Below are 22898 nucleotides of genomic sequence, written 5' to 3'. Positions count from 1 at the left end.
GCTCCCCAGCCATTGTCTTTTGGATGGAGACACACGTTCTCTCCTTCCTGACCAGGGTATTTCCAGGCTGCGGAGCACGCTGTCTACACTGTGAATTCCCCAGCAAAGTCAAACTGCCTAAGCAGGCCTGCTTTACTTTTTCCTTCAGAGATGGTAAACAGTGTAATTGCCACAGTTAAGTTACCACACAGCTCTTTTTGAAGAAGGACATTTAATCTTAAGGTAAAAGCATTACAGAGAAAACAATAAAAGAACCTCCAAGCATCCTAACAAGCTTACCGGAGATCACCTCCTGACTGCACAAGGGCCCTGGCCTGTGAACAGCCCTCTGAATCCCACCAGAGGGTTTTCCTGTGGTTCCAAGTCATAATCCCTTTTGCTCAGAGCAAGAACACAGACTGTGCCAAGTCCTTCCAACCCACCCCAGGAAGGATTGGGATCACGCTTGGACAGACAATTCCGTCCATTTGTTGGGTCAGAAAGAAGGCCCTACGTCAATTTTAACTCAAGCTGTTGAACCCAGAATCCTTTTGTTGTCTGTTGCACAGGCGCCGGCTTCTAATTTTCCCTTGGGGTGCTCTGCCCCAGGCCCCACCCTCACTCCACCCCTTCCCCCAAGGGCCTGCCCCGCCTCTTCCTGCTCCTGCCCCACCTCTTTCCCGCCACTTTCCACCCCCTCCCCTGAGTGCACCTGTCCGTGATCCTCCCTCTCCCTCCCAGTGCCTCCTGCACATTGCAGAACAGCTGTTCCATGGCGTGCAGGAGATGCTGGGAGGGCGGAGGAGGAGTTGATTGGTGAGGGCCCCAGGTGGGCACACCTGGGGGATCCATACTCCATATCAACATATAGAAGCTTAGAGTATTGACCTGGGCCCTCGAGACCTTTTGCTTGTCCATGTAGCACAGATGCTTACAAACAGCACCATAGCCATGTACTGCATCAACAAGCAGGGAGGTGTGCATTCCCAGCTCTTGTCTGGGAGGCAAGAAATCTATGACTGTATTACATCCAAACTATATCCCTCACAGTTGCCCTCACCTAGCAGGAGAGGAGAGCGTGGAGGAAGACTCAGTCAGCAGGTCATCTCAGGATCAACTTGAGTGGTCCTTGGAACCAGCGGTCCCCAGAGCCCTGTTTCACAAGTTCAGTAACAGACCTCTTTAATACAATAAAACTTACCAATTTGATCCAACATTTGCATGTTTGTGAAGCATCCTCATGTATTCTAAAATCATCTAGCACATTGGTAGGCAACCTGCGGCCCATCAGAGTAATCTGATTGTGGGCCGCGAGACATTTTGCTGACATTGACCATACACAGGCATGGCCCCCTGCAGCTCTCAGTGGCAGCAGTTCACCGTTCCCGGCCAATGAGCGTTGCTGGCTGCCGCTTCCCGCAAGTCCCTGCAGGCCAGCTCTTCATGCCATTATTTGGAAACAAATAATTTATCCAAATTGCCAGTTCCATCAGACTAAAGAAATTGAGTAATACTTTTTTTTAGTGTGGTTGGAAAGGTTTGCAAAATTAAGTTGTTTAATAGTTAGGTAAATTAAGATGACCAGAAGATGAACCATTTAGATGACATCAGGAAAATAAAAGATAAAGTGAAATTAAGTCTAGAATTTTCAAACTCTGTTATACTATGGACAGAATTTGAGAGATTATCTCATGACCATTGCCTTTTCTGTTCCTAGTTGTGTGGACAGCTTCCCTTGCTATTTGCAAGCAAATAACATCCCATTGGCTTCCCACCTGATATCAGATTTAAGCTTCTTGACACTACCTTCAAAGCTCTATACCAGGGGTCGGCAACCGGTGGCTCGCGGCTCACCAGGGTAAGCACCCTGGCGGGCCGGCTTGGTTTGTTTATCTGCCGCGTCGGCAAGTTCGGCCGATCGCGGCTCCCACTGGCCGCGGTTCGCGGTCCCAGGCCAATGCGGGAGGCAGGAAGCGGCGCGAGCCGAGGGATGTTCTGGCCGCGGCTTCCTGCCTCCTGTATTGGCCTGGGACCGCGAACCGCGGCCAGTGGGAGCCGCGATCGGCCGAACTTGCCGACGCGGCAGATAAACAAACCGGGCCGGCCCGCCAGGGTGCTTACCATGGCGAGCCGCGAGCCACCGGTTGCCGACCCCTGCTCTATACAATTGTGCCCCCAGATTCTCATCCTGGGGTCACAATGCCTCAGTGTGCCTCAAACATGACCACCCTGCCCTTTTTGATATTGCTACGTGGGAGAGTAGCTTCAACTATATGGGAGTGGAGAACCTGAAATGGGGAGAGTTTGGTATTACTAGTCTGGGTCATACAGATAAGTTCAAATTTAAAATGAAATAAAGTACAATTTGTTTTCAGTTATATGCTCTAGAGCAGGGGTAGGCAACCTATGGCACTCGTGCCAAAGGCGGCACGTGAGCTGATTTTCAGTGGCACTCACACTGCCTGGTTCCTGGCCACCGGTCCAGGGGGCTCTGCATTTTAATTTAATTTTAAATGAAGCTTCTTAAACATTTTAAAAACCTTATTTACTTTACATACAACAATAGTTTAGTTATATATTGTAGGCTTCTAGAAAGAGACCTTCTAAAAACGTTAAAATGTATTACTGGCACGCGAAACCTTAAATTAGAGTGAATAAATGAAGACTAAGCACACCACTTCTGAAAGGTTGCTGACCCCTGTTCTAGAGATTATGGCTAAACAATATAGGGGTAAGGGAAGTTCCTAGATCTGTTGTAATCCTAATTTTATATGTATACCTTTTAACTCTTATGAATTAATGGTGATTATGATGAAAAGTACATTTTTCTGTAGAGAAAAATATTTATAGTCTTACAGCCATTGCGTATTTAAAGCTAAGGTTCAGCAATGTGAGTTGGGGTTTCTCAGGAAGCAATAGTGTTTTATTTCTGAGCAAAATATCAAAGGAGTCTTATACAACAGCAGATTGCAAATATTCATAAAAAGCATCAATCTCTTTAATCTAGTGTTGCTTGCTTCAGTTCACATTGGCCTATGGATGGAACAAATATGTCTCTGCCAGTTTTGCTGTATCTTATCAGATAGTTTGTGTCCTCATTCTGTCTGTCTACAAAAAATAGGATTCCCATTAGTTACATTCAAGTGTGTGTTTTTAATATCTGACATTCCACTGTAGAATAGTTAGGTTGAAGACAATTTGTTCAGTATAGATTTAATATAGTCCTTACATTTTAAAAAATGGAACAGTCATAAATATTATGCTCTATGTTCAAAAGCTCAAAAAGAAAATGACAGTGCAGATTCTTCTTACAGTTGGTAAGGGCTCCAGGGAAAAGAATCAGTGTTTGTTGCATCTAGTCATAGCTATTAATTCCAAATAGGTAACTGTAAAGTAACTTAGTTTTAGATTTAAATCAGATCTTCTTTGTTTCCTGAATAAAGAAGTGCTTACCTTTTTTAATTAGGGGAAATTAGAAATGTCATTTAGCAGCCAAAAGTCTCCATTAATTTTTTTGTTTTAGACTTAGTGTATCTATTCTCTTGACTACTCCTCAGATTATTGTAGACTTTGAGACCCATGTTCCATATAGTGGTTGTGTTGGATTGTATTTTTGAATTATTCTCTGAACCCTCATTTCCTTCTGCCCAGGACTAATAGATGTCTTCTATTCAGGTAGGCAGCAATGAGGAATCAGCTAAAGAATGTTGGCATCTCTGGCTCTTAGCTGGTGGTCGCTCCCTCCCACCCCGTCTCCTTCATTGATTGCCAGCAATGCAAAATGTCTTTCTCCACAATAATAGTGGCAGGTTTTTTATTTTAATAATTGAATTCCCGTGGAAGGAAGAAGTGATTGAAGAACAGTTCCCCCTGCTTCTCCCCCAACCCACTTTAATGATGTCTATTTGTTTAAATTGTTCTGGTACAACTGGTGAAGCCTACTCATCTGCACTATTACTACTTAACTTGTGGTCTTACGAATAGCATTCCAGGGTAATTACAAGGTCATGATTGTGGTTCCTGTGTTCTAGAGCAAGAAGAGGGGACAATATCCTGACTAAATGTTTGGCTAGTCTGACCTCTATCCTTTCAGATGCCCCAATATTTTGTGAAAAGGGTCCTTTTAAAATGCCCAGCTCCATGAAGCTTGTAGCAGCAATGGTAAAACTCCTTGTAATATTTCACAACTGTATTTGTCTAGGAATTTTTTTTTCACTAGGTGGTCACAGTAGTGTTGCCATCCCAGAATGAGTACAGAAAATTCTTCTTTCAGTGGGCACCCTATTGAAGGTTCATTCCTTCCTACTCCCTGATTCAGACCTACACTTTCTGAGACTCTCAGTGTTGTATGTAAAGGTGATATTCCTGTGACTTCATCTACCCTCCAAAATGCTGCAAAGATTTATTCTAAAAAAGCTCACACTACAGATGAATAACAAAATAATTCTTATACTCATAGACGATAGAGATTAGAAAGACTTTTTAGATAATCTAGCCCAGTGGTTCTCAAACTGGGGGTTAGGACCCCAAAGTGGGTTGGCGTTGCCAGAGCTGACGTTAGATTTGCTGGGTCCCGTGGCTGAAACCGACGCCCGAGCCCCACTGCCCAGGCGGTGGGGCTCAGGTTACAGGCCCCCACCCTCACCCGGGCAGCACCGCTCAGGCTTTGGCTTGGTACTCTCCTCTTTCCCCCCTGCCCCCCCGGGGCAGTGGGGCTTGGGCGGGCTCAGGCTTCGATCCTCCCTTCTCGGTCGTGTAGTAATTTTTGTTGTCCGAAGGAGAGTGCGGTGCAATGAAGTTTGAAAACTGCTGATGTAGCCCATGCATCTGCCAGTACAAGACTGATCTATGTAGTTTTTTTTTTTAAAATACTTTTTTACTTCATCAGTAGAACCACTCACTTGGGTAAAATTGTATATATTCTTAAATCTCTGCAGGATCAGAGCCCATTGTGGTATCATGTTTCCATGTAAAGGCATCTTTTATCCTTAGTTTTTGCCCACATGGAAAATCAGAGAGAACTTGTCTGGCTGTCAGACTGCCTTATGTAGAGTGTTACCTAGATAGACTGTTCTTTAGATTCACTCACAGACTTTTTGTGCTTTTTGAGAAGAGCACAGTTTGGGACATATAGGCTTCAAAGAAGACATTAGTACAGCGAACTAAAATCACACACATCTAGTCTGTCCTTTCCCATGAGGGAAAAATTTAGGTCCATCATTTTGGAAAGGAAAAAATAAGCACAGAAATGCACATAGTTCCAGACCTCTTTTTATTCAATAAGCAAGTCCTGAACAGGAAGTATAAATGCTCTCAGTGGAATGTTCTTTTCATTCGTTTTCTAAAAATGAGAATTTCCTGTCCTTGAATGCAAGGTATTAACATCAGTTGAAACAGCGAGTCACTATCCTAGTTTCCCCATACTGCTCTAACGAAGTTCCTTAGTCGCGGCCTGCAAAACTCCTGCTTTTCTAGTCATGGGTCCTCTTGAGCAGAAATTGTGAAGTGATTTTGCTGTGTGTACAAATTTAGACTAGGGTAAGAGGCAAAATACTTTTAAAAACTTCTGACGTAACTGAGCTGGGTTTGTACAGTGGTCCAGTATCCTCTTCCCCTCCAACACCCTCCACTGCTGGACTCCTGGCTCTTTCTACCCGTACTGTTGTCATTCCTGGACAGGTTCATCTTTCCTTCCTCTGCTCCCTACCGCATTGTCCCTGAACAGACTCTGCTTGTCACTGATTCTGTGCTGCATCTGGCCTTCTCAGACTTCTGGGCTCAAGTCCCAAAGATCTTGTCTTAATCCATGTCTGAATGTACTTAGCACAGTGTGCCATCTAGTCTCTCTGTGTTCACTTAAGAACATATGTATGGTTTCCTTTTGTGAATGTGTTCTCCCACCACCACTATCCACCTCCATCTGATTCTACCCTTTTGTTTAGAATGCTCCATATCAATAGGCAAGAAGGAGAGTGATTCAGCTTAAAGGGATACCATCCGTTTAAAAGTCATGTTGTTAATAACGTTACTAAAAACATTAGAGATTATTACAGTGACATGATTTTTAAAATCCTGTTCTACTTTACTTTTTGCATATCCTTCAGTTTAGATGATGAATATCAATTAAATGTTTCACCTTTTCACTGGGTTTTCCTGTTTTATGTATTCTCCTCTATTGCTGGGTGACAGATCCATACAAGTGAGGATAAATATATGCACAACAAGGGGAGTAAGGGCCTATTGTGCACATATCTGTAAGCAGCTACAGCTAAATGATTGTCCTAGTCATAACTGCTGCTATTGTCTCTCTTCCTGCCTCTTTCTGCACAGGAGTTCCCTCCTTGTTCTCATCTTATCCCCCACCCCTAGCAACTGAGCCTCCCTCACCCAAATCCAACTCTATGACCAGCCCATCAGAGCAGAACAACAAAACAAAATGCCAAAGTGGCTTAGAAGTCCAGCACCCCTGGAAGTTGGTGCTCAGGGGCACCCTTAGAACCGGCCCTAAATACAAGTATCCGTCCCACACACCTGCCCTTGTCCCTTCTCCCTGGCACTGTCTCCTGCTGTTCAGTTCTGTGGAGCGGATTGAGTTTGGGGATTTCTGCACATGTTGCTCTTCCATCCTTGTTCCTTTCCTGTTTCTGTGAAAGGGACAAGGGATAGCGAAACTCGCTGCCTTTTGTCCTAGGTCCTATATTACGGGCTTGATGGGTGGGGTATCTCTAAGCCCCTGTTGTCCATGCTTCTAACTCTAAAGGCTTATGTGGAAGAGGCTGGGGCAACTCCACTTCTAGCTTACTTCTACTCCCTGCTCCCGTGGGAGAAACTGAAGGCAGGGTCAGGAGGTTGGGAAATGTTTCTTCAGCCTTTACTTCATTTCAAGTAAAGCCTTTACTTCAGCCTTTACAGACTGACCTCTGTTTCTTGCTGCTGTTTGCTTTGGCAGAGGTGGATGGTTCCATTCCTCTTCTGATATCAACATTAGTGATTGTGAGAGTTTACTACTACTTCCTGCTTTGTTGTGGACTGTTCCAAATTTTTCTTTGGTCTTATTGGGGGTGGGGGGGCTTCTCCTTACCTTTCTTGCTGAGTGTCTTTTGCCTTCTCTCCAAGTCCTGCTGGGGGGCTGTCTGTTGAATGCTTTCTGTCTTATTGCTTCTGAAGGACCAAAGGACTAGGCTGCCTCCAATATTGCAAGGTGCTCTGGGCCTCTGCAAAGATCTTGGGGAGATAAAACGGACTTCCACATACCACTCACTCTGCCGAGCTCCCAGCACTGCCCAGTACTGTGCAGACCCCAAATGTAGAAGAATAGCAGCCACTCTACTGTACTGTCACTGTTAGGATGAGAAAGCACATGAGCTCTCCCCAGAGTGGGAACCATGTGTCGTACTCATGCTTCAGATAGGTGAGTGGCAGACACCACTAATTTGGCCGACAGAATCTATCCTCCCTACTTACATGCACAGTATATATCATTTGAAAGCTTATTATGGCTACTTTAAGATGACACGATGTGGAGCTGTCAAGTGGTACTGTTACCATAGAAATAGGGATAAACAATTACACCATCAACATGTTAAAATGACCACTTTGTAATAATTGCATTTTTCTCTTTGTTCAATGATTCTACATATTATTTCAAGATATAAAATTGTATTTCTTTGTGACCTCAAAGCATCACAACAACAATCTAAAGGGTAAAACAAAATCTAATAATTTTGTACCAGTGTTACTGAAATGTAATCGTGCTAGTAACATTTCTAGTCAACATCATAATCATCGTCTTATTCATCATTACGATCTCTGTCAAGAGGGCATGGGTTATCACAGTTTTCATTGCCTTGACATGTACAGAGTTTTCTGCAGGGAAGATTGTTCTGACTACAGACACAGTTGACTGTGCAGTGACCCCTATTGGTACAAGGCAGATAAGGTCTTGTAGAAGCTCAGATGCCATAGGGCCTTTGAATACAGGAAGTATTTCATCCACATTTTTCTATCCATCTTGCAATGGTTATCCAGTATATGGTTTATCTATGTGCAAAGACATCGAAATCTTTGTTTGCCAAGATGCTCTTTTGACATACTCTTCCAAACTGTCCTCACATGATGGGAGTTTGGCCAATGACTTGTCCTTTTTGATGGCTAGATTGAGATGCAAGCAATTCTGGTTTCTTTGGGTATATCTATTCTGCAGTTAGACACCCACGGCTGGCCCATGCCAGCTGACTCAGGCTAAGGGGATGTTCGAATGCAGTGTTGATGTTTGGGCTGGAGTTAACCCTCCCACCTCTCAGGATCCTAGAGCTCGGGTTCCAGACGGAGCCTGAATGTCTACACTGCAATTAAACAGCCTCTTAGCTTAAGTCAGCTGGCATGGGCCAGCCTCAAGTGTCTAGTTGCAGTCTAGACATACCCTTTGGGTCTTCTTTTCTTTCTCGCTCTGGTCATACAACATTGCTATCAACTTCTTTGCTGCAGAAATTTTGTCTGTTACTCTCTCCCAATTTGGGAAGATCTCTGAAGTGGTAAGTTCCCTTTCTTTTGACAACATTAAACTCAATGTTTTCCCCCAGTACCAAATAGGGATGACACAGTTACATCCTGTTAACACATGCAAGTCAGTAAGTATGTTACAGAAGTCAGGAGTGAGCGCATCACAAATTGCATGCACAGGTATGAAGCAACGCTTCTCAGTTGTGCGGGTAATGGTGCCTGTTTTGATCCACATGTCATCTGTGTGTTCCATTTTTGGAAAGTAGTGAACAGCAATGACCAAAATATCTGTATCGGGTGACCTAATTCCTGTGATTACTTAGACACCAAGAGACCCAAATGCCTTATTGGTACATGCAGCATGCACAAACATGCTTAGATCTGCTTCTCTTAGTACTGTATGTCTTCAGTTCTTCAGCACCTCTGCTGGTGATAGACTTTGTCACTTCACCATTGAAAACACCTCCAGCAAGAAAGTGTGTTTGTGTTGGGTGTGCTCCTACACTCTCAGATGCATTTTGAACCATATACTCAGAGGAGTTTTACAAGTCACTGCTTGTTGGATGTCACATTTAGAAACTTTTTCCTTGGAGAGACAGTGTGTCCACCAAACATCTAATATTTCTTGCATCCAACCTTAGATCCTGTCTGTTGCTGTCTTTCTGCACTTTTCACAGAGTTCCTGTTGTCATATTTGTCAAGACTTCAGTTACAGAATTAGCTTTATTATATCATTTTAGGACCTGCTTCAAGTGCTCATCAGCCAGTTCATTCAATGTATGGAATTTGTCTGCAGCCATCATTTCTGATGTACACTGTTTTTTTGGGGTTTTTTTTGCATGCTCTTAATTCCTGGATTCTTTCATCTTGAGCTTCCAGCTGTTGCCCTAATTCAGCTTTGTCTGTTCTTCTCATTGTTCCACCAGCATAGAAGAGGGAATTAGTAATGGGATCTATTGAGTGACTGAGAACAATTGCCACTGACACATCCTCTCTGCACCAAGTCTGAACCACGGCCCTCACAAACTGCAGGCTTAACTGAAAACAGCTTAAGAAGTGCTCCTGATTCCAGCACCCAGATCCCAATAGGGTCCAAATCCCAAATAACTCTGTTTTCCCCTGTATAAAGTTTATACAGGGTAAACTCATAAATTGTTCACCCTCTATAACACTGATAGAGAGAGATGCCCAGCTGTTTGCTCCCCCAGGAATTAATTACTTGCTCTGGTTTAATTAATAAGGAAAATGTGATTTTTATTAAATATAAAAAGTAGGATTTAAGTGGTTCCAAGTAATAACAGACAGAACAAAGTAAGTTGCCAAGCAAAATTAAATAAAACACGCAAGTCTAAGCCTAATACAGTAGGAAACTAAATGCAGGTAAATCTCACCCTCAGAGATGTTCCAATAAGCTTCTTTTACAGACTAGACTTCCTCCTAGTCTGGGTCCAACAATCACTCACACCCCCGTAGTTACGGTCCTTTGTTCCAGTTTCTTTCAGGCATCTCTTTGGGGTCGGAGGCTATCTCTTGAGCCAGCTGAAAACAAAATGGAGGGGTTTCCAGGGGCTCATATAGTCTTTCTTTTGTAGGTGGAAATTCCTCTGTTCTCCTGTGTAAAATCCCTTCAACAAGATGGAGTTTTGCAGTCACCTGGGCTATTGTTTACGTTAGTTTGAACGTTCCCAGAAAAGCTTAGATGTGGATTGGCGTCTCCCATAGTTCATTGTTAGTTAAGTACTCCCAATTACTTGAATAACCCCTTCACACTATGTTGACTGAATCTGCTTTATGTGCTTCCTACAGCAAATACTGTAAACATAAGCATAGAGCCAACGTTCATAACTTCAGAAATAAAAATGTTACATGCATACAAATAGGATGAATACATTCAGTAGAACATAACCTTTGCAAAGATATGTTACAGGGCATATCTAGCATAAAGCATATTCCAGTTGTCACATTTACACTCATAAGCATACCCCCATAAAGCATTATGGGATGCAACGTCACATAGGTAATTACAATTTAAAACTTTCTACCATGCAGACTACATGCTACATTATATGTACAACTACTTACAGATGGAGAGGCATTACATTAGGAATTCACATACGTTTATAGTGTTGTAAGCAAGACACGACAAGTAATTCTTCTGCTCTACTCTGTGCTGATTATGCCTCAACTGGAGTATTGTGTCCAGTTCTGGGCGCCACATTTCAGGAAAGATGTGGACAAATCGGAGAGAGTCCAGAGAAGAGCAACAAAAATTATTAAAGGTCTAGAAAACATGACCTATGAGGAAAGATTGAAAAAATTGGGTTTGCTTAGTCTGGAAAAGAGGAGAAGACTGAGAGGGGACATGGTAACAGTTTTCAAGTATGTAAAAGGTTGTTACAAAGAGAAGGAGAATTTTTTCCCCCTAACATATGAGGATAGATGAGAAGCAGTGGGCTTAAATTGCAGCAAGGGAGGTTTAGGTTGGACATTAGGAAAAACTTCCCAACTGTCAGAGTGGTTAAACACTGGAATAAATTGCCTAGGGAGGTTGTGGAATCTCCATCATTGGAGATTTTTAAGAGCAGGTTAGACAAACACCTGTCAGGGATGGTCTAGATAATACTTAGTCCTGTCAGGAGTGCAGGAGACTGGACTAGATGACCTCTCAGGGTCCCTTCCAATCCTCTGATTCTGTGATAGCTATCAGTTCTGCAGAACAAATGATGCCCTGTAATCTACTGCCACTTGTGCACAATCTTCAATATGAGAATGATCTGGTCAGCAAATTTTAGTTGAAAATATAGAAAAGTATTATCACTGGGAGATACTTGGACAATTAGGAACATGCAATGTGAAAACATTTTTTGTTAGTATGTTGCAAATTGTTGATATTCGCCATTTTTGCCACATGCTAAACAGCTCATCATTTCTGGAAAAAAATACTAGCCCATGCAACACCAAATCTTTTAATACATTGTCGTTTGGTATCTTTGACTGGTAAACACCACATTAAGATGTTGAAATTAATTTTAAGTATAAACTGTAGTCAGAGTCACGTCGAGGTGTTTCTGCACAAAAAATGACACTTTCTCATTTTGGGTACCATTGTGTCTCCTCGGTTGTTGGCTTACCGCACCACTTGATAGTCCCACAACCTACCTCATCTAAATGTACATAAAATAAGCTTTCAGATGATAGATGATGTGGGTGTGTGTAGGGTGGGCACACTAAACTCCAAAAATATGGTCCTTTCTGGAGAATTGTTCCACCTCCAAGATGGGAAGTGCTAAACTGACCTTAAACAGAACAGCGATTCTGACTGTGTACAGAGTGTTTCCAAATACACAAAGGAAACACTGAAAAAGAGAAAAATAACATTTTCTCAATTTTTTTATATTTGTAGCTACTTGTGTCATTTGTAAATTTAAAAAATAAATATCATATGGAAATGTGATTAAATTGACGTGTTTTAAAATTTCTCATTGGAATTTTAAAAAACAAAAAAAAATTAATTTATTTTGTGGAAACTTGTTTTTAAACTTTGGTCCAAATTTAAGGAGTGTTCTTTTAATAAATATAAATCTAGTGTTTATTCTCTAACTTGTTTTAATTTTTCACAGTAAATTATAGGCCCGGATCTTATCTTGGGATCTGCAAATGCAGAGTCAATGTAGTCGATTTAAAATCTGCCCAAAATTAAAAATAAATAAATAAATAAATAAAAAGTTTTAATAAAACCAAAGACTAAAAAAAAGTCTTCATAAATAATAAAAATGCAAAGATTTTTTTAAAAGGAGACCTCAAATTAAAAATCACATTTTCACAATAGTAGTAACACATACAACTATTAAAGTGAAAGAAATTAGAGAAAAAATGTTATTTTCTCTGATGTTAGCTTGTTCAGTTCATTTGTCTTCACTGGGTCTCAGCATGGACACCAGGATCTGTACTAGTGGATCCTGATGCAGGATCAGGACCCTAGTAAGATACTGGTATAAACACAAATCCAGTGTAGTGTGAAAATTACATGGGAACTAATATGGGATGTTTTAAAGGTACAATGTATTTGTGTAAAAATCACCTATCTTGTAAAACTATAATCTGCAGCTCTCTTCATCAATTATTTATTTTCACATATATAGCTTGCTATATCTATTTAGAAATTGTCTTCAGTATTAATTTGGTGCATTATATATAGTAAAATAAACAGTGCCTTAACTTGTAAAATTACTATCTAACAATTTTAGTAGTAATTTTCTGAACATATTTCTAACTCACAAATTCTTAAAATGGCGTACAAATTCCTTGATACAATTTTTTGTATATAGGCTATGTAGTAGGAATGGTTAAGTGCTAAAATGAGTATTTGTCTTGATTTCAAAACCTAAAATGTGGTTTTCTGTATTTTAAATTTCAGTAAAAAAAAGACTTCATAAAGCCAAAAGATCATGTGTATACAAGTAAACCATCTGCAATATTTCCCACATTTTATATATTTCATTTATTTATCTATTTCGCAACTCAAGTTTTTTTGTTTGTTTTTTGGATTGTAGCAGCGTGCGCAGTAACTCAATTCTACTAATATCCTATGTTTTTTATATAATATAATAATGGAATTCCACTCCTTCCTTTTTTTTTGTACAGGCTTCCTTAAGCCAGATTGATCATTGATAGAATGAAAAAGTTTAAGAGGAGACTTTCCCTAACCTTGCGTGGAAGCCAGACCATTGATGAATCACTGTCTGAGCTGGCAGAACAAATGACAATTGAAGAAAACAGCAGCAAAGATAATGGTGAGTATTTTCCTCCCCTCTTCTTTTTAATTAAAAGGATTCTGTCAAACATTAGAATATTTTTTTAAATAACATATTCCATTGTTTATAATATTTTAGAAGCTTGATAAATTTTCTTTCCTTTCCATTTTGGCCAACATTAGGACTTTTTACCCTTTTCGGTTTGCACATTATATAACTTGCCTAATATAACAGATGAACTGAAATATGTTATCAAAAATTACATAATAATTTTTTTAATGTGCTGAATGTCCCAGATAGCAAGTGGTACAGAGACAATTTTCAGTACATATCTAATTTTAAACCATTTAAATATAATTATTTTTGGTCTCCAGCAATTTTTCAAACTGCTTTAAGTCACTCTGGCTTCTCAGAATAATTATTCAGTGATTTGCAGTGTGGTGTTGTAGCCATGATGGTCCCAGAAGATTAGAGGTGCAAGGTGAATGAGGTAATACATTTTACTCGACCAGCTTCTGTTGGTGAGAGAGACAAGCTTTTGAGCTCCACAGAGCTCTTCCTCAGGTCTGGGAAAGGTGCTCAGAGTGTCACAGCTAAATACAAGGTGGAACAGATTGTTAACATCAGTGGTAAACACATTCAAGGTGAAGTGGCCCATTAACACCCCTGGAGTCATAGGTAAGGCTACGTTTTAGTCACGGGTATTTTTAGTAAAAGTCATGGACAGGTCACGGGCAGTAAACAATAATTCACAGCGCATGACTGTCCATGACTTGTATTTGACTAAATCTTGGGTGCTCTGGGGGCGAGGGGGCGGCCTGGGGGTGCTGAAGGTGCTTGAGGGTGGGGAGCAGGGGCACCGAGAGTGCTTGGAGGTAGGGGCATGGCAGCATGCAGCCTGGGACCCTGCTGGTGCTGTGGACGGGGGGGGGGGGCGGTTTGAGCAGGGCTGGCAGGCTCCCCAGAAATAGGGACATGTCCTTCAGCTCCTAGGTGGAGTTGTGGCCAGGGGGCTCCGTGTGCTGCCCCTGAGCGCTGGCCCCGCAGCTCCCATTGGCTGGGAACCAAGACTGCTTCAGCAGTGGCCAGTGCGGCTGGCCCAGGGGCTGCCCGAGCTGCTCAGGTGGCCCCCGGCCAGCCGCATTGGCTGCTGCAGAAGTCCCGGAAAGTCACGGAATCCGTGACCTCTGTGACGGACTCACATCTTTAGACATAGGACAAAAAAAGGGGTTAGCGAGTTACAGATTGTTGTAATAAGTCGTCAATCCAGTATCTTTATTAAGATCGTGATTGTTAATGTTTAGCAAAGTTATGAATTTAAGCTCTCAGGCTCTTCTTGTGAAGGCGTTCAGGATGAAGATTGAGAGTTCAGATATAGAATGATGGTTATGTGAAAAAGGTTTATTCAGGGATGTTACAGATACCAGAACTTGAGTGGTACAATTAAAACTGCTGAGTACCATATCTAATCCTCCATGGGACTACTCCATTGTGCCAGCAGAGCTCCTAGTTATCTGTATATCTTTGAACAGTGCATTCAGGAGCTAGCCAGGTAGGGTTAATGTGACTGAGGCCTGGTCTACACTACGCGTTTAAACCAATTTTAGGAGCGTTAAACCGATTTAACTCCGCACCCGTCCACACTAAAAGGCCCTTTATATCGATATAAAGGGCTCTTTAAACCGGTTTCTGTACTCCTCCCCAACGAGAGGAGTAGCGCTAATATCGGTATTACCATATCGGATTAGGGTTAGTGTGGCCGCAAATCGACGGTATTGGCCTCCGGGCGGTATCCCACAGTGTACCACTGTGACCGCTCTGGACAGCAATCTGAACTCGGATGCAGTGGCCAGGTAGACAGGAAAAGACCTGCGAACTTTTGAATATCATTTCCTGTTTGCCCAGCGTGGAGCTCCGATCAGCACGGGTGGCGATGCAGTCCCAAATCCAAAAAGAGCTCCAGCATGGACCGTACGGATGTGATCGCTGTATGGGCAGACAAATCTGTTCTATCAGAGCTCCGTTACAGAAGACGAAATTCCAAAGCATTTAAAAAAAATCTCCAGACAGAGGCCACAGCAGGGACTCAGCACACTGCTGCGTGACAAGCGTAACGGAAAGCCAAAGAATCAAATGGACGCTCATGGAGGGAGGGAGGACTGAGGACTCAAGCTATCCCACAGTTCCTGCAGTCTCCGAAAAGCATTTGCATTCTTGGCTGATCTCCCAATGCCTGTAGGGTCAAACACATTGTCTGGGGTGGTTCAGGGCATAGCTCATCAATTTACCCCCCACCCCCAGAAGGAAAAGGGAAAAAAATCGTCTCTTGACTCTTTTAAATGTCACCCTATGTGTACTGAATGCTGCTGGTAGACGCGATGCTGCGGCAGTGAACTGTAGCATCCTCGCCCCCCCTCCTTGGTGGCTGATGGTACAATATGACTGATATCCATCGTCATCATCAGCCTTGTGGCAGATGGTACAGTACAGAAGGACTGGTATCCGTCCTCATCATCAGCCCATGAGTGCTACTGCTTCCCAGTAGATGGTAAAGAACGGCTGGTAACCGTCTTCATCATAGCAACAGGGGGCTGAGCTCCATCAGCTCCCGCCCTTCATGTGTAAAGAAAAGATTCTGTTCTACCTGGACTACCATAGCAGCGGGATGCTGGGCTCCTCTCCCACACACTGCTTAATGTCCTGTCTGGACTATCATAGCAGCTGGAGGCTGCCTTCCCCTCCATTTTATCTCACTAACAAGTCACTGTTTCTTATTCCTGCATTCTTTATTACTTCATCACACAAATGGGGGGACACTGCAACGGTAGTCCAGGAAGGCTGGGGGAGGAGGGAAGCAACAGGTGGTGTTGTTGCAGGGGCACCCCCTGTGAATGGCATGCAGCTCATCATTTCTGTGGGATCTGACACGGAGCGGCTGTGCTCTCTGGTTCTCTGATACACTGGTTCTCTAGTACATTTGCCCCATACTCTAGGCAGGACTGATTCTATTTTTAGATACCATAAAGGAGGGATTGACTCGGGGAGTCATTCCCATTTTTGTCTTTTGCGCCCACGGCCGACCTCAGCCAGGGGCACCCATGACAGCAGCAGACAGTACAGCACAGAAGGACTGGTAACCGTCATCTCTTTGCCAATTTACAATGGCAGCAGACGGTACAGAACGGCTGATAACCATCTCTGCTATCATGCAAAAGCAAATGAATGCTGCTGTGTAGCGCTGCTGAATCGCCTCTGTCAGCGGCATCTAGTACACATACGGTGACAGTGACAAGAGGCATAACAGGCTCCATGGTTGCCATGCTATGGCGTCTGCCAGGGCAATCCAGGGAAAAAGGGCGCGAAATGATTGTCTGCCGTTGCTTTCCCAGAGGAAGGAGTGACTGATGACATTTACCCAGAACCACCCGCGACAATGATTTTTGCCCCATCAGGCACTGGGATCTCAACCCAGAATTCCAAGGAGCGGGGGAGACTGCGGGAACTATGGGATAGCTACGGAATAGCTACCCACAGTGCAACGCTCCAGAAATCGATGCTAGCCTCGGACCGTGGACGCACACCACCGAATTAATGTGCTTAGTGTGGCCGCGTGCACTCGACTTTATACAATCTGTTTTACTAAACCGGTTTATGTAAATTCGGAATAATCCCGTAGTGTAGACGTACCCTGAAAAGCATGTGCACAGCCCCAGGTAGGGAGAAGAATAATTCTCTGATCCTACAAAGCATCTTGGCCACTGTGAGGGCTTCACCACTGTAGCCTTTTGTCTGCTCCTAGCTGCTTGCAGTAGTGACCAGAAGAGATTATTCTGCTTTACTCTGCTATCCCAACCTCTGTGATTCAAGTCCTTCTCTCCAGTGATTAGCTCCACTGTCTGCCTCTGCTGACACTCAGTTTTCTCAAGCAGCAGCAGAGTAATTGGTATGATTTTTGTTGGTTTCATGGCCACTCCAAGTTTCTGAACAGTACCTGTGAAAACTTACAAAATTGTGAAATCTTAATAGCAGCAGAGGCAATGCAGACTTTTAGGCCCATGCAGATTACAAAGGGCTCCTCTTTAGGAAAGAGAACTTTCTGTCCCCCACCCTCCATTTAACCTTGCATTGTGAGCCACTATTCTGCCCCCTCCCCAAAGCAGTTCATACCCAACACTTTGGAAAATTCAGATTTAACTGGTTGAGTTTTTATCTGTGTCTACACAGCAGCTTTTTTCTAGCACAATTATTTTGTGTCCAATTTAGCACTTTGCCTAACCTTTTAAGGGAGTGCATTCTGGGAAATCCTGGGTAGTTATCCAACAGTATCTCACCTGCAGCTGTCTCTGTTAATGGCTGTGTTTTCTCAGAGCTTTGTATGCTTGTGAAATAACTCCATATAGCATACATGAACTTTAAAGGAATACTTTCAAGTTTGTTTGGCTGATGCTTGTCTTACCTTTATGTAATTTTTTGAATGTTGTAACTTTGGTCTAATGAAAATCAATGGTTTCATGCCTGAGAACTCGTATGAAAATACATCTCTGTGTATGAGCTTCATTTGCCTGCTGAACCTGTGTGCTCTGCTTCTGTATGAAGGCATTTGTAAAATGGATTAAAACAGGACTCCTGCTCAGTGAAGCATGCTTTCAGGAGCAGAATTCTCATGTTAATTTCACTTTACAAGCACTTCCAAATGTGAGTAGAGCCAACATGTCTTGTTGGGAAGAAGAAACAAATTGAAACAGAAGGGAAGAAAGAACAATGTGTATGGTAGACAGTGTGTGGGAAGGAGAAACCATACAGAACAGTTGGGGCAGGGGTGTGTGTGGAGTAAGCAATAGCACAGGAGGGATATGTTAGACTATAATAAAACCATCTTGAATATGTTGTAAAGCACAAGGCATGAGTTAGAGTATTTAGCCCCGACAAACAACATTATTCAAGATAGCCTACATTCTAGAGTAGTGGTTCTCAAACTTTTGTACTGGTGACCCCTTTCACATAGCAAACCTCTGAGTGTGATTTCCCTCCCTCTCCCTTATAAATTAAAAACACTTTTTTATATATTGAACACCATTATAAATGCTGGAGGCAAAGCGGGGTTTAGGGTGGAGGCTGACAACTCACAACCCCCAATGTAATAACCTCACGACCCCTCTGAGGGGTCCCGACCCCCAGTTTGAGAACCCCTGTTTTAGAGTATGTTGTGTTGATATTTATATTATATTTTAGTTTTATGTTTTTAGCCTTATACTGACATTTTATTTTACATGTGGCAACCATATTAAGACCACAATAAGTCTGTGTATAAAGAAGTTATCTTAAAATGAAACAAGACTTTGAAATGTTCATATACCCCTATGTAGGTTCTCCTTGCATACAGAAGGAATCAAAAATAGCAGCTAGGAATTCCCTCTTATACTTAAAATAATTTGAAATGAAAACAAACTTCTTATAACTTCAGAGGCAACTGTGGGGATTCTTCTTAGAAGTTAGAAGTCTGAGCTGACAGTTGTAGTGTGATAGATGCATATAAACACCCATTATTAGTTCCCTCTTAGAGTAGTAATTAGCCATCAAGATCCTGTCTCTGCAAACACTTCTGCATGTACTTAATTTTACAACTGTGAGTAGTAACTGGAGCATTGGGGTAGTAAAGTTAAACACATGCATAAGTATTTGCAGGATTCTGGCCTACGGTGGCACTATTATTGAAAGCAGATAAAATAGTTCAATATGTCAAGCCACTTACATTAAAAACTTGCTTGTTTTTATTTAGCATAGGAAATTTTCTGTTATGAAATGATATTCCTCATGAATTGTTACTAAAATATTAGTATTAAGAGATTTGTTGATGTGTTTGTAAGCATGCACTGTGTAGCTGTCTTTAAAAATAAACTAAAAGCCATCTTTGGAGCTTCTGGGATAAAAAGTTGGCTACAAAATCCTCTTTCTATCTCTCATTAAAGAGCAGATTGTTATACGCTTTAAAAATGTTTACATTCGTTTTCAAGTTTTAATCATTTTTTGTGTGTTTGACTTTCAAGTTTTTGCCATTTGCATACTCAGTTAATTGGACTGTATAGGTATACTTTGGTTGTTCCTTTCAATAACTACATTTTCATTTTTGTGTCATTAGCAAGGAAAGAAAATTCAACAACAAATGATTATCATATACCAATAACTAATATATGGCAGGTGACATTGTGTTGTAATAGTCTGAATAAAGATACCTGAAATGGAGTACAGAATTAAAAAATAATTCTAAACCCGATTTTTGACTTAATTTGCATCGGGGTAGAATTAGGAAAACAAAACAATCAAATGGCTCCATTCTCTGAAGGGTTAAAGAACAGCAAAAAGTTTGCATTAAAAAAAAAGAAGAATACTCGGGATCATGCACTTGAAACAATGTAAAATAATATCAGAAATAAGCCTGGACCTGTAGTAACTCTCTGTGCATTTATACTACATGGCCTATAATTCAAACAGTTTCAAACCTTTCAGATCAGTGTATTAAGCATATTATCAATCACTTTATTTTTATGGTTTAATTTGTGATATTTCCAGACCTCAGGCAAATTAAGGTCAGCTGTATCTTTAATCATAATCTAACTGGTAGATTTCATTGTACATTTCATTGTATTTAGATTCCTGGGCAATATTTGTGGAAAGAGCTTTAAGAAATGCCAGGGTGTGGCAGAAACTGGCAGCATCATTCATTTGGCTTTTCCATAGTGAGTGAAAGAAGCCTTGCTTCAGAACAGTGTGTCTGGATCCTTGTCAGTTTCACTCTGTTAATGTTGGGCAGGTGTTGTGTGCAAGAACAGCACTGGCCTAATGCTATGAAAGAGGAAAGGCACTGGTCCCTTGAATCCTAAGTCAGCCAGGGTCTGATTACTGTTCATGTAGTGCCAAAACCAGTAGGACCCCAGAAGTACATGACTGTAGCAAGATTGCTAACTTGAATGAGCTGTATGTCTAGTTATCAAAGGGAAGATTGTCACAACGTGGAACCCTGGGGATGGTGGGGTCAAAAGGGAAAAGTGGAGAGGGAACATGAAGACCTGTAGGGGAAATGAAAGGGGAAGGGGGGGGGGAAGGAGAGGAGGAATAAAAATGGTTAGGCATAGGAGGAGCTCTCCTCACTCCTTCTGGAATGAAGATAGGCTGGTTTACTAGTGCAAGCTAATTATACCAAATTCTCAGGAGAGATGGAAGGAGAGCATAGAGAATAGTAAATATGTGCTTGCTAGGTAACACTGAAGTAAATAAAAGCCAGTTTTGGACTGTATATGCAAATACACAATGTCACTGACCATATTGGTGGCAGCCCTTCTGAATACAGTGCTGGTGAGTCTACATCTGTAGTACTGTATGACATTCTAGGCACTGATATATCAAAAATAAGGTAGTACTTACCAACTAGTTGAAGCATATGCATTGAAAACAATAGAGCTCCCACTTTTGAAGGAGCAAAAGGAACATATGCAGAAGGTAATGAGTATGTCCCAACTGGATGGAAAGACAGAAAATGAGATGGTGGGTGAATCACCAGGAAAAACTAGATTACTGCAGTGGGAGGAGGATTTCTGAGACAGCTGCTCCAAAACTTAAATTCCATGATAGTGGAATCTAGTACTCCTCAGGGCCTTTGGCTTAATCAATGTCATTATAGACTGAAAAGGAAGTATTTTTAGTTAGATTTTAGTAATTGAGCTCTCTAACATATGCAACCACTTGCAAGCCCTGATCTTGTAACATGACTTCATTAACATTCTATTTAAGAAAAAAAGTCCTGCTAGTTTTACAGTGTGATGGGTTGGATCACAGAAACCCCCTTGGCGCTGCCAACTGATATGCCAAGATTACTTCTGCCCCTGCTTTTCCTGCCAGCTCGGGACTCCAGCACCCTGTCTTGCTGAGCCAGACACGCGTCTGCTCCAGCACAGACCCAGGATCTGAACCACGTGCCCCAAAGCTGCAGACTTAACTGAAAGCAACTTGAGAAGTGTTCCTGTTTTTAACACTTGTTCCAGTTCAGGTGGTAGCTAGGGGATTTCTCATGATGGCCTCCCCGGGCTTTTGTTCTGTTCCACTCACTTCTATATCTTTTGCATAAGGCAGGAATCCTTTGTCCCTCTCTGGGTTCCCACCCCCCTACTTCTCAATGGAAAAGCACCAGGTTAAAGATGGATTCCAGTTCAGGTGACATGATCACATGTCACTGTAAGACTTCATTACCCACTTGCCAGCACAGACATATACAGGAAGACTTAAAAGTAAAACAGAGCCATCTACAGTCAGATGTCCTGGCTGATGGGAGCCATTAAGATTCCAAACCGCCATTAATGGCCCACACTTTGCATAACTACAATAGGACCTCAGAGTTATATTTCATATGTCTAGTTTCAGATACAGGAGTGGTACATTTATACAAATAGGATGACCACACTCAGTAGATTATAAATTTTGTAATGATATCTTACAAGAGACATTTTGCATGAAGCATATTTTAGTTACATTATATTCACACTCATCAGCATACTTTCATAAAATCATATAGAGTGCAACATCAGATACAGCATTAACAAGATTATCATTCAGACTACACAAGTATTCTGACAAGAATATTCCCACTGGAGATTGTTACACCCAGGACAGCTTTAGATAATAGTTTTGGCAGGGATGGAGGAAAGTCCATGACAGTGCAGAACTCAAGTTCTGTGTCTAAATAAAACCAGGCAAAACAGAACAATCTTATGTATAACCATCCACACAGCCATAAAGGGATTCATTAATTCATATGGAAACAATACTGAATTTTTCTTCTGAAATTTGATGTCAAGAATTTTTACATTGAATAGGGCAGAATTGCAATGAAAAAATCTACTTGTTTGTGTGTCCCTTGTTCAAGTTTTACATCCTCCTCCTGGTGAGATAGATGGAGAAGTTGAAGGTCCCCGTTAGTAGTTTTCTTAGTACAGATGCCTACGTTATCACAGTGGTCAAGAGTCACTTTTACCCTCTACAGTTCAGCTTTGAAACCTGCTTGTAGTTCTCAGACATGGATCTCACTATGGTTGTGCTTCCTTTTGTCACATCTAAAACAGATTACTGTAATGTGCTCCTAATTGGTTTGCTCAGGAAGCTGATCCAAAGCTGCAAATGTAGAACACAGCTACCCCCTTGCTTTGCTTCTAATTATACCAGTTCTTGAGATCTGTAGTGTTATGCCAAAAGATTTATTTCAAAGTATGATATATCAAATAATTCATAAGATAGTCCCTAAGTGATTGCTTCCTGCTCAGCATTTATGATGAGCCATGGGGTTGCTTGCACTTTGTTTCTAGATTCATACGGGACCAGGTCAGTGGCAGATCTTGGAGTTAAATGTCCTCCTGTAGAACTCCCTTTTGGATGAGGTCCACTTGAATACTTTCCTAAGCTCTCTGAGGGAGAACTCACTCTGAAATGGGGAGCTCTGACTAATTATTTAAGTAATGTCTCTATGGATGCTGCACTTTGATCTAAGGTGGATGCGCATCCGGAGACTTTTGGTAGTAATTCCCATTCAGTCGCACACTTGCCCAGGTTATCCTCCTGCCCCATACTGAAGGTATGTAGAGCAGTGTTGGACAAATGACACTCAGTTCCTTCTCA

At 41.9% G+C, this 22898-nt stretch overlaps 1 protein-coding gene across 1 annotated transcript in view; it reads left to right on the top strand.

The window, feature by feature from the left end:
- The window catches only part of CDK17 (cyclin dependent kinase 17), a 184579-nt gene that overhangs the window by 69877 nt on the left and 91804 nt on the right, over nucleotides 1–22898 (top strand). The window contains exon 2 of the mRNA XM_044982975.1: nucleotides 13126–13274. Coding sequence (XP_044838910.1) covers nucleotides 13157–13274 — 118 coding nt within the window. The 5' untranslated portion in view covers nucleotides 13126–13156. The remainder of the gene's footprint in view (nucleotides 1–13125; nucleotides 13275–22898) is intronic.

This window comes from Mauremys mutica, chromosome 1 (genome assembly GCF_020497125.1).
Source record: "Mauremys mutica isolate MM-2020 ecotype Southern chromosome 1, ASM2049712v1, whole genome shotgun sequence".
NCBI lineage: Eukaryota > Metazoa > Chordata > Testudines > Geoemydidae > Mauremys > Mauremys mutica.
The sequence above is the reverse complement of the archived record's forward strand: the minus strand, read 5'-3'. Positions and strand labels throughout refer to the sequence as shown.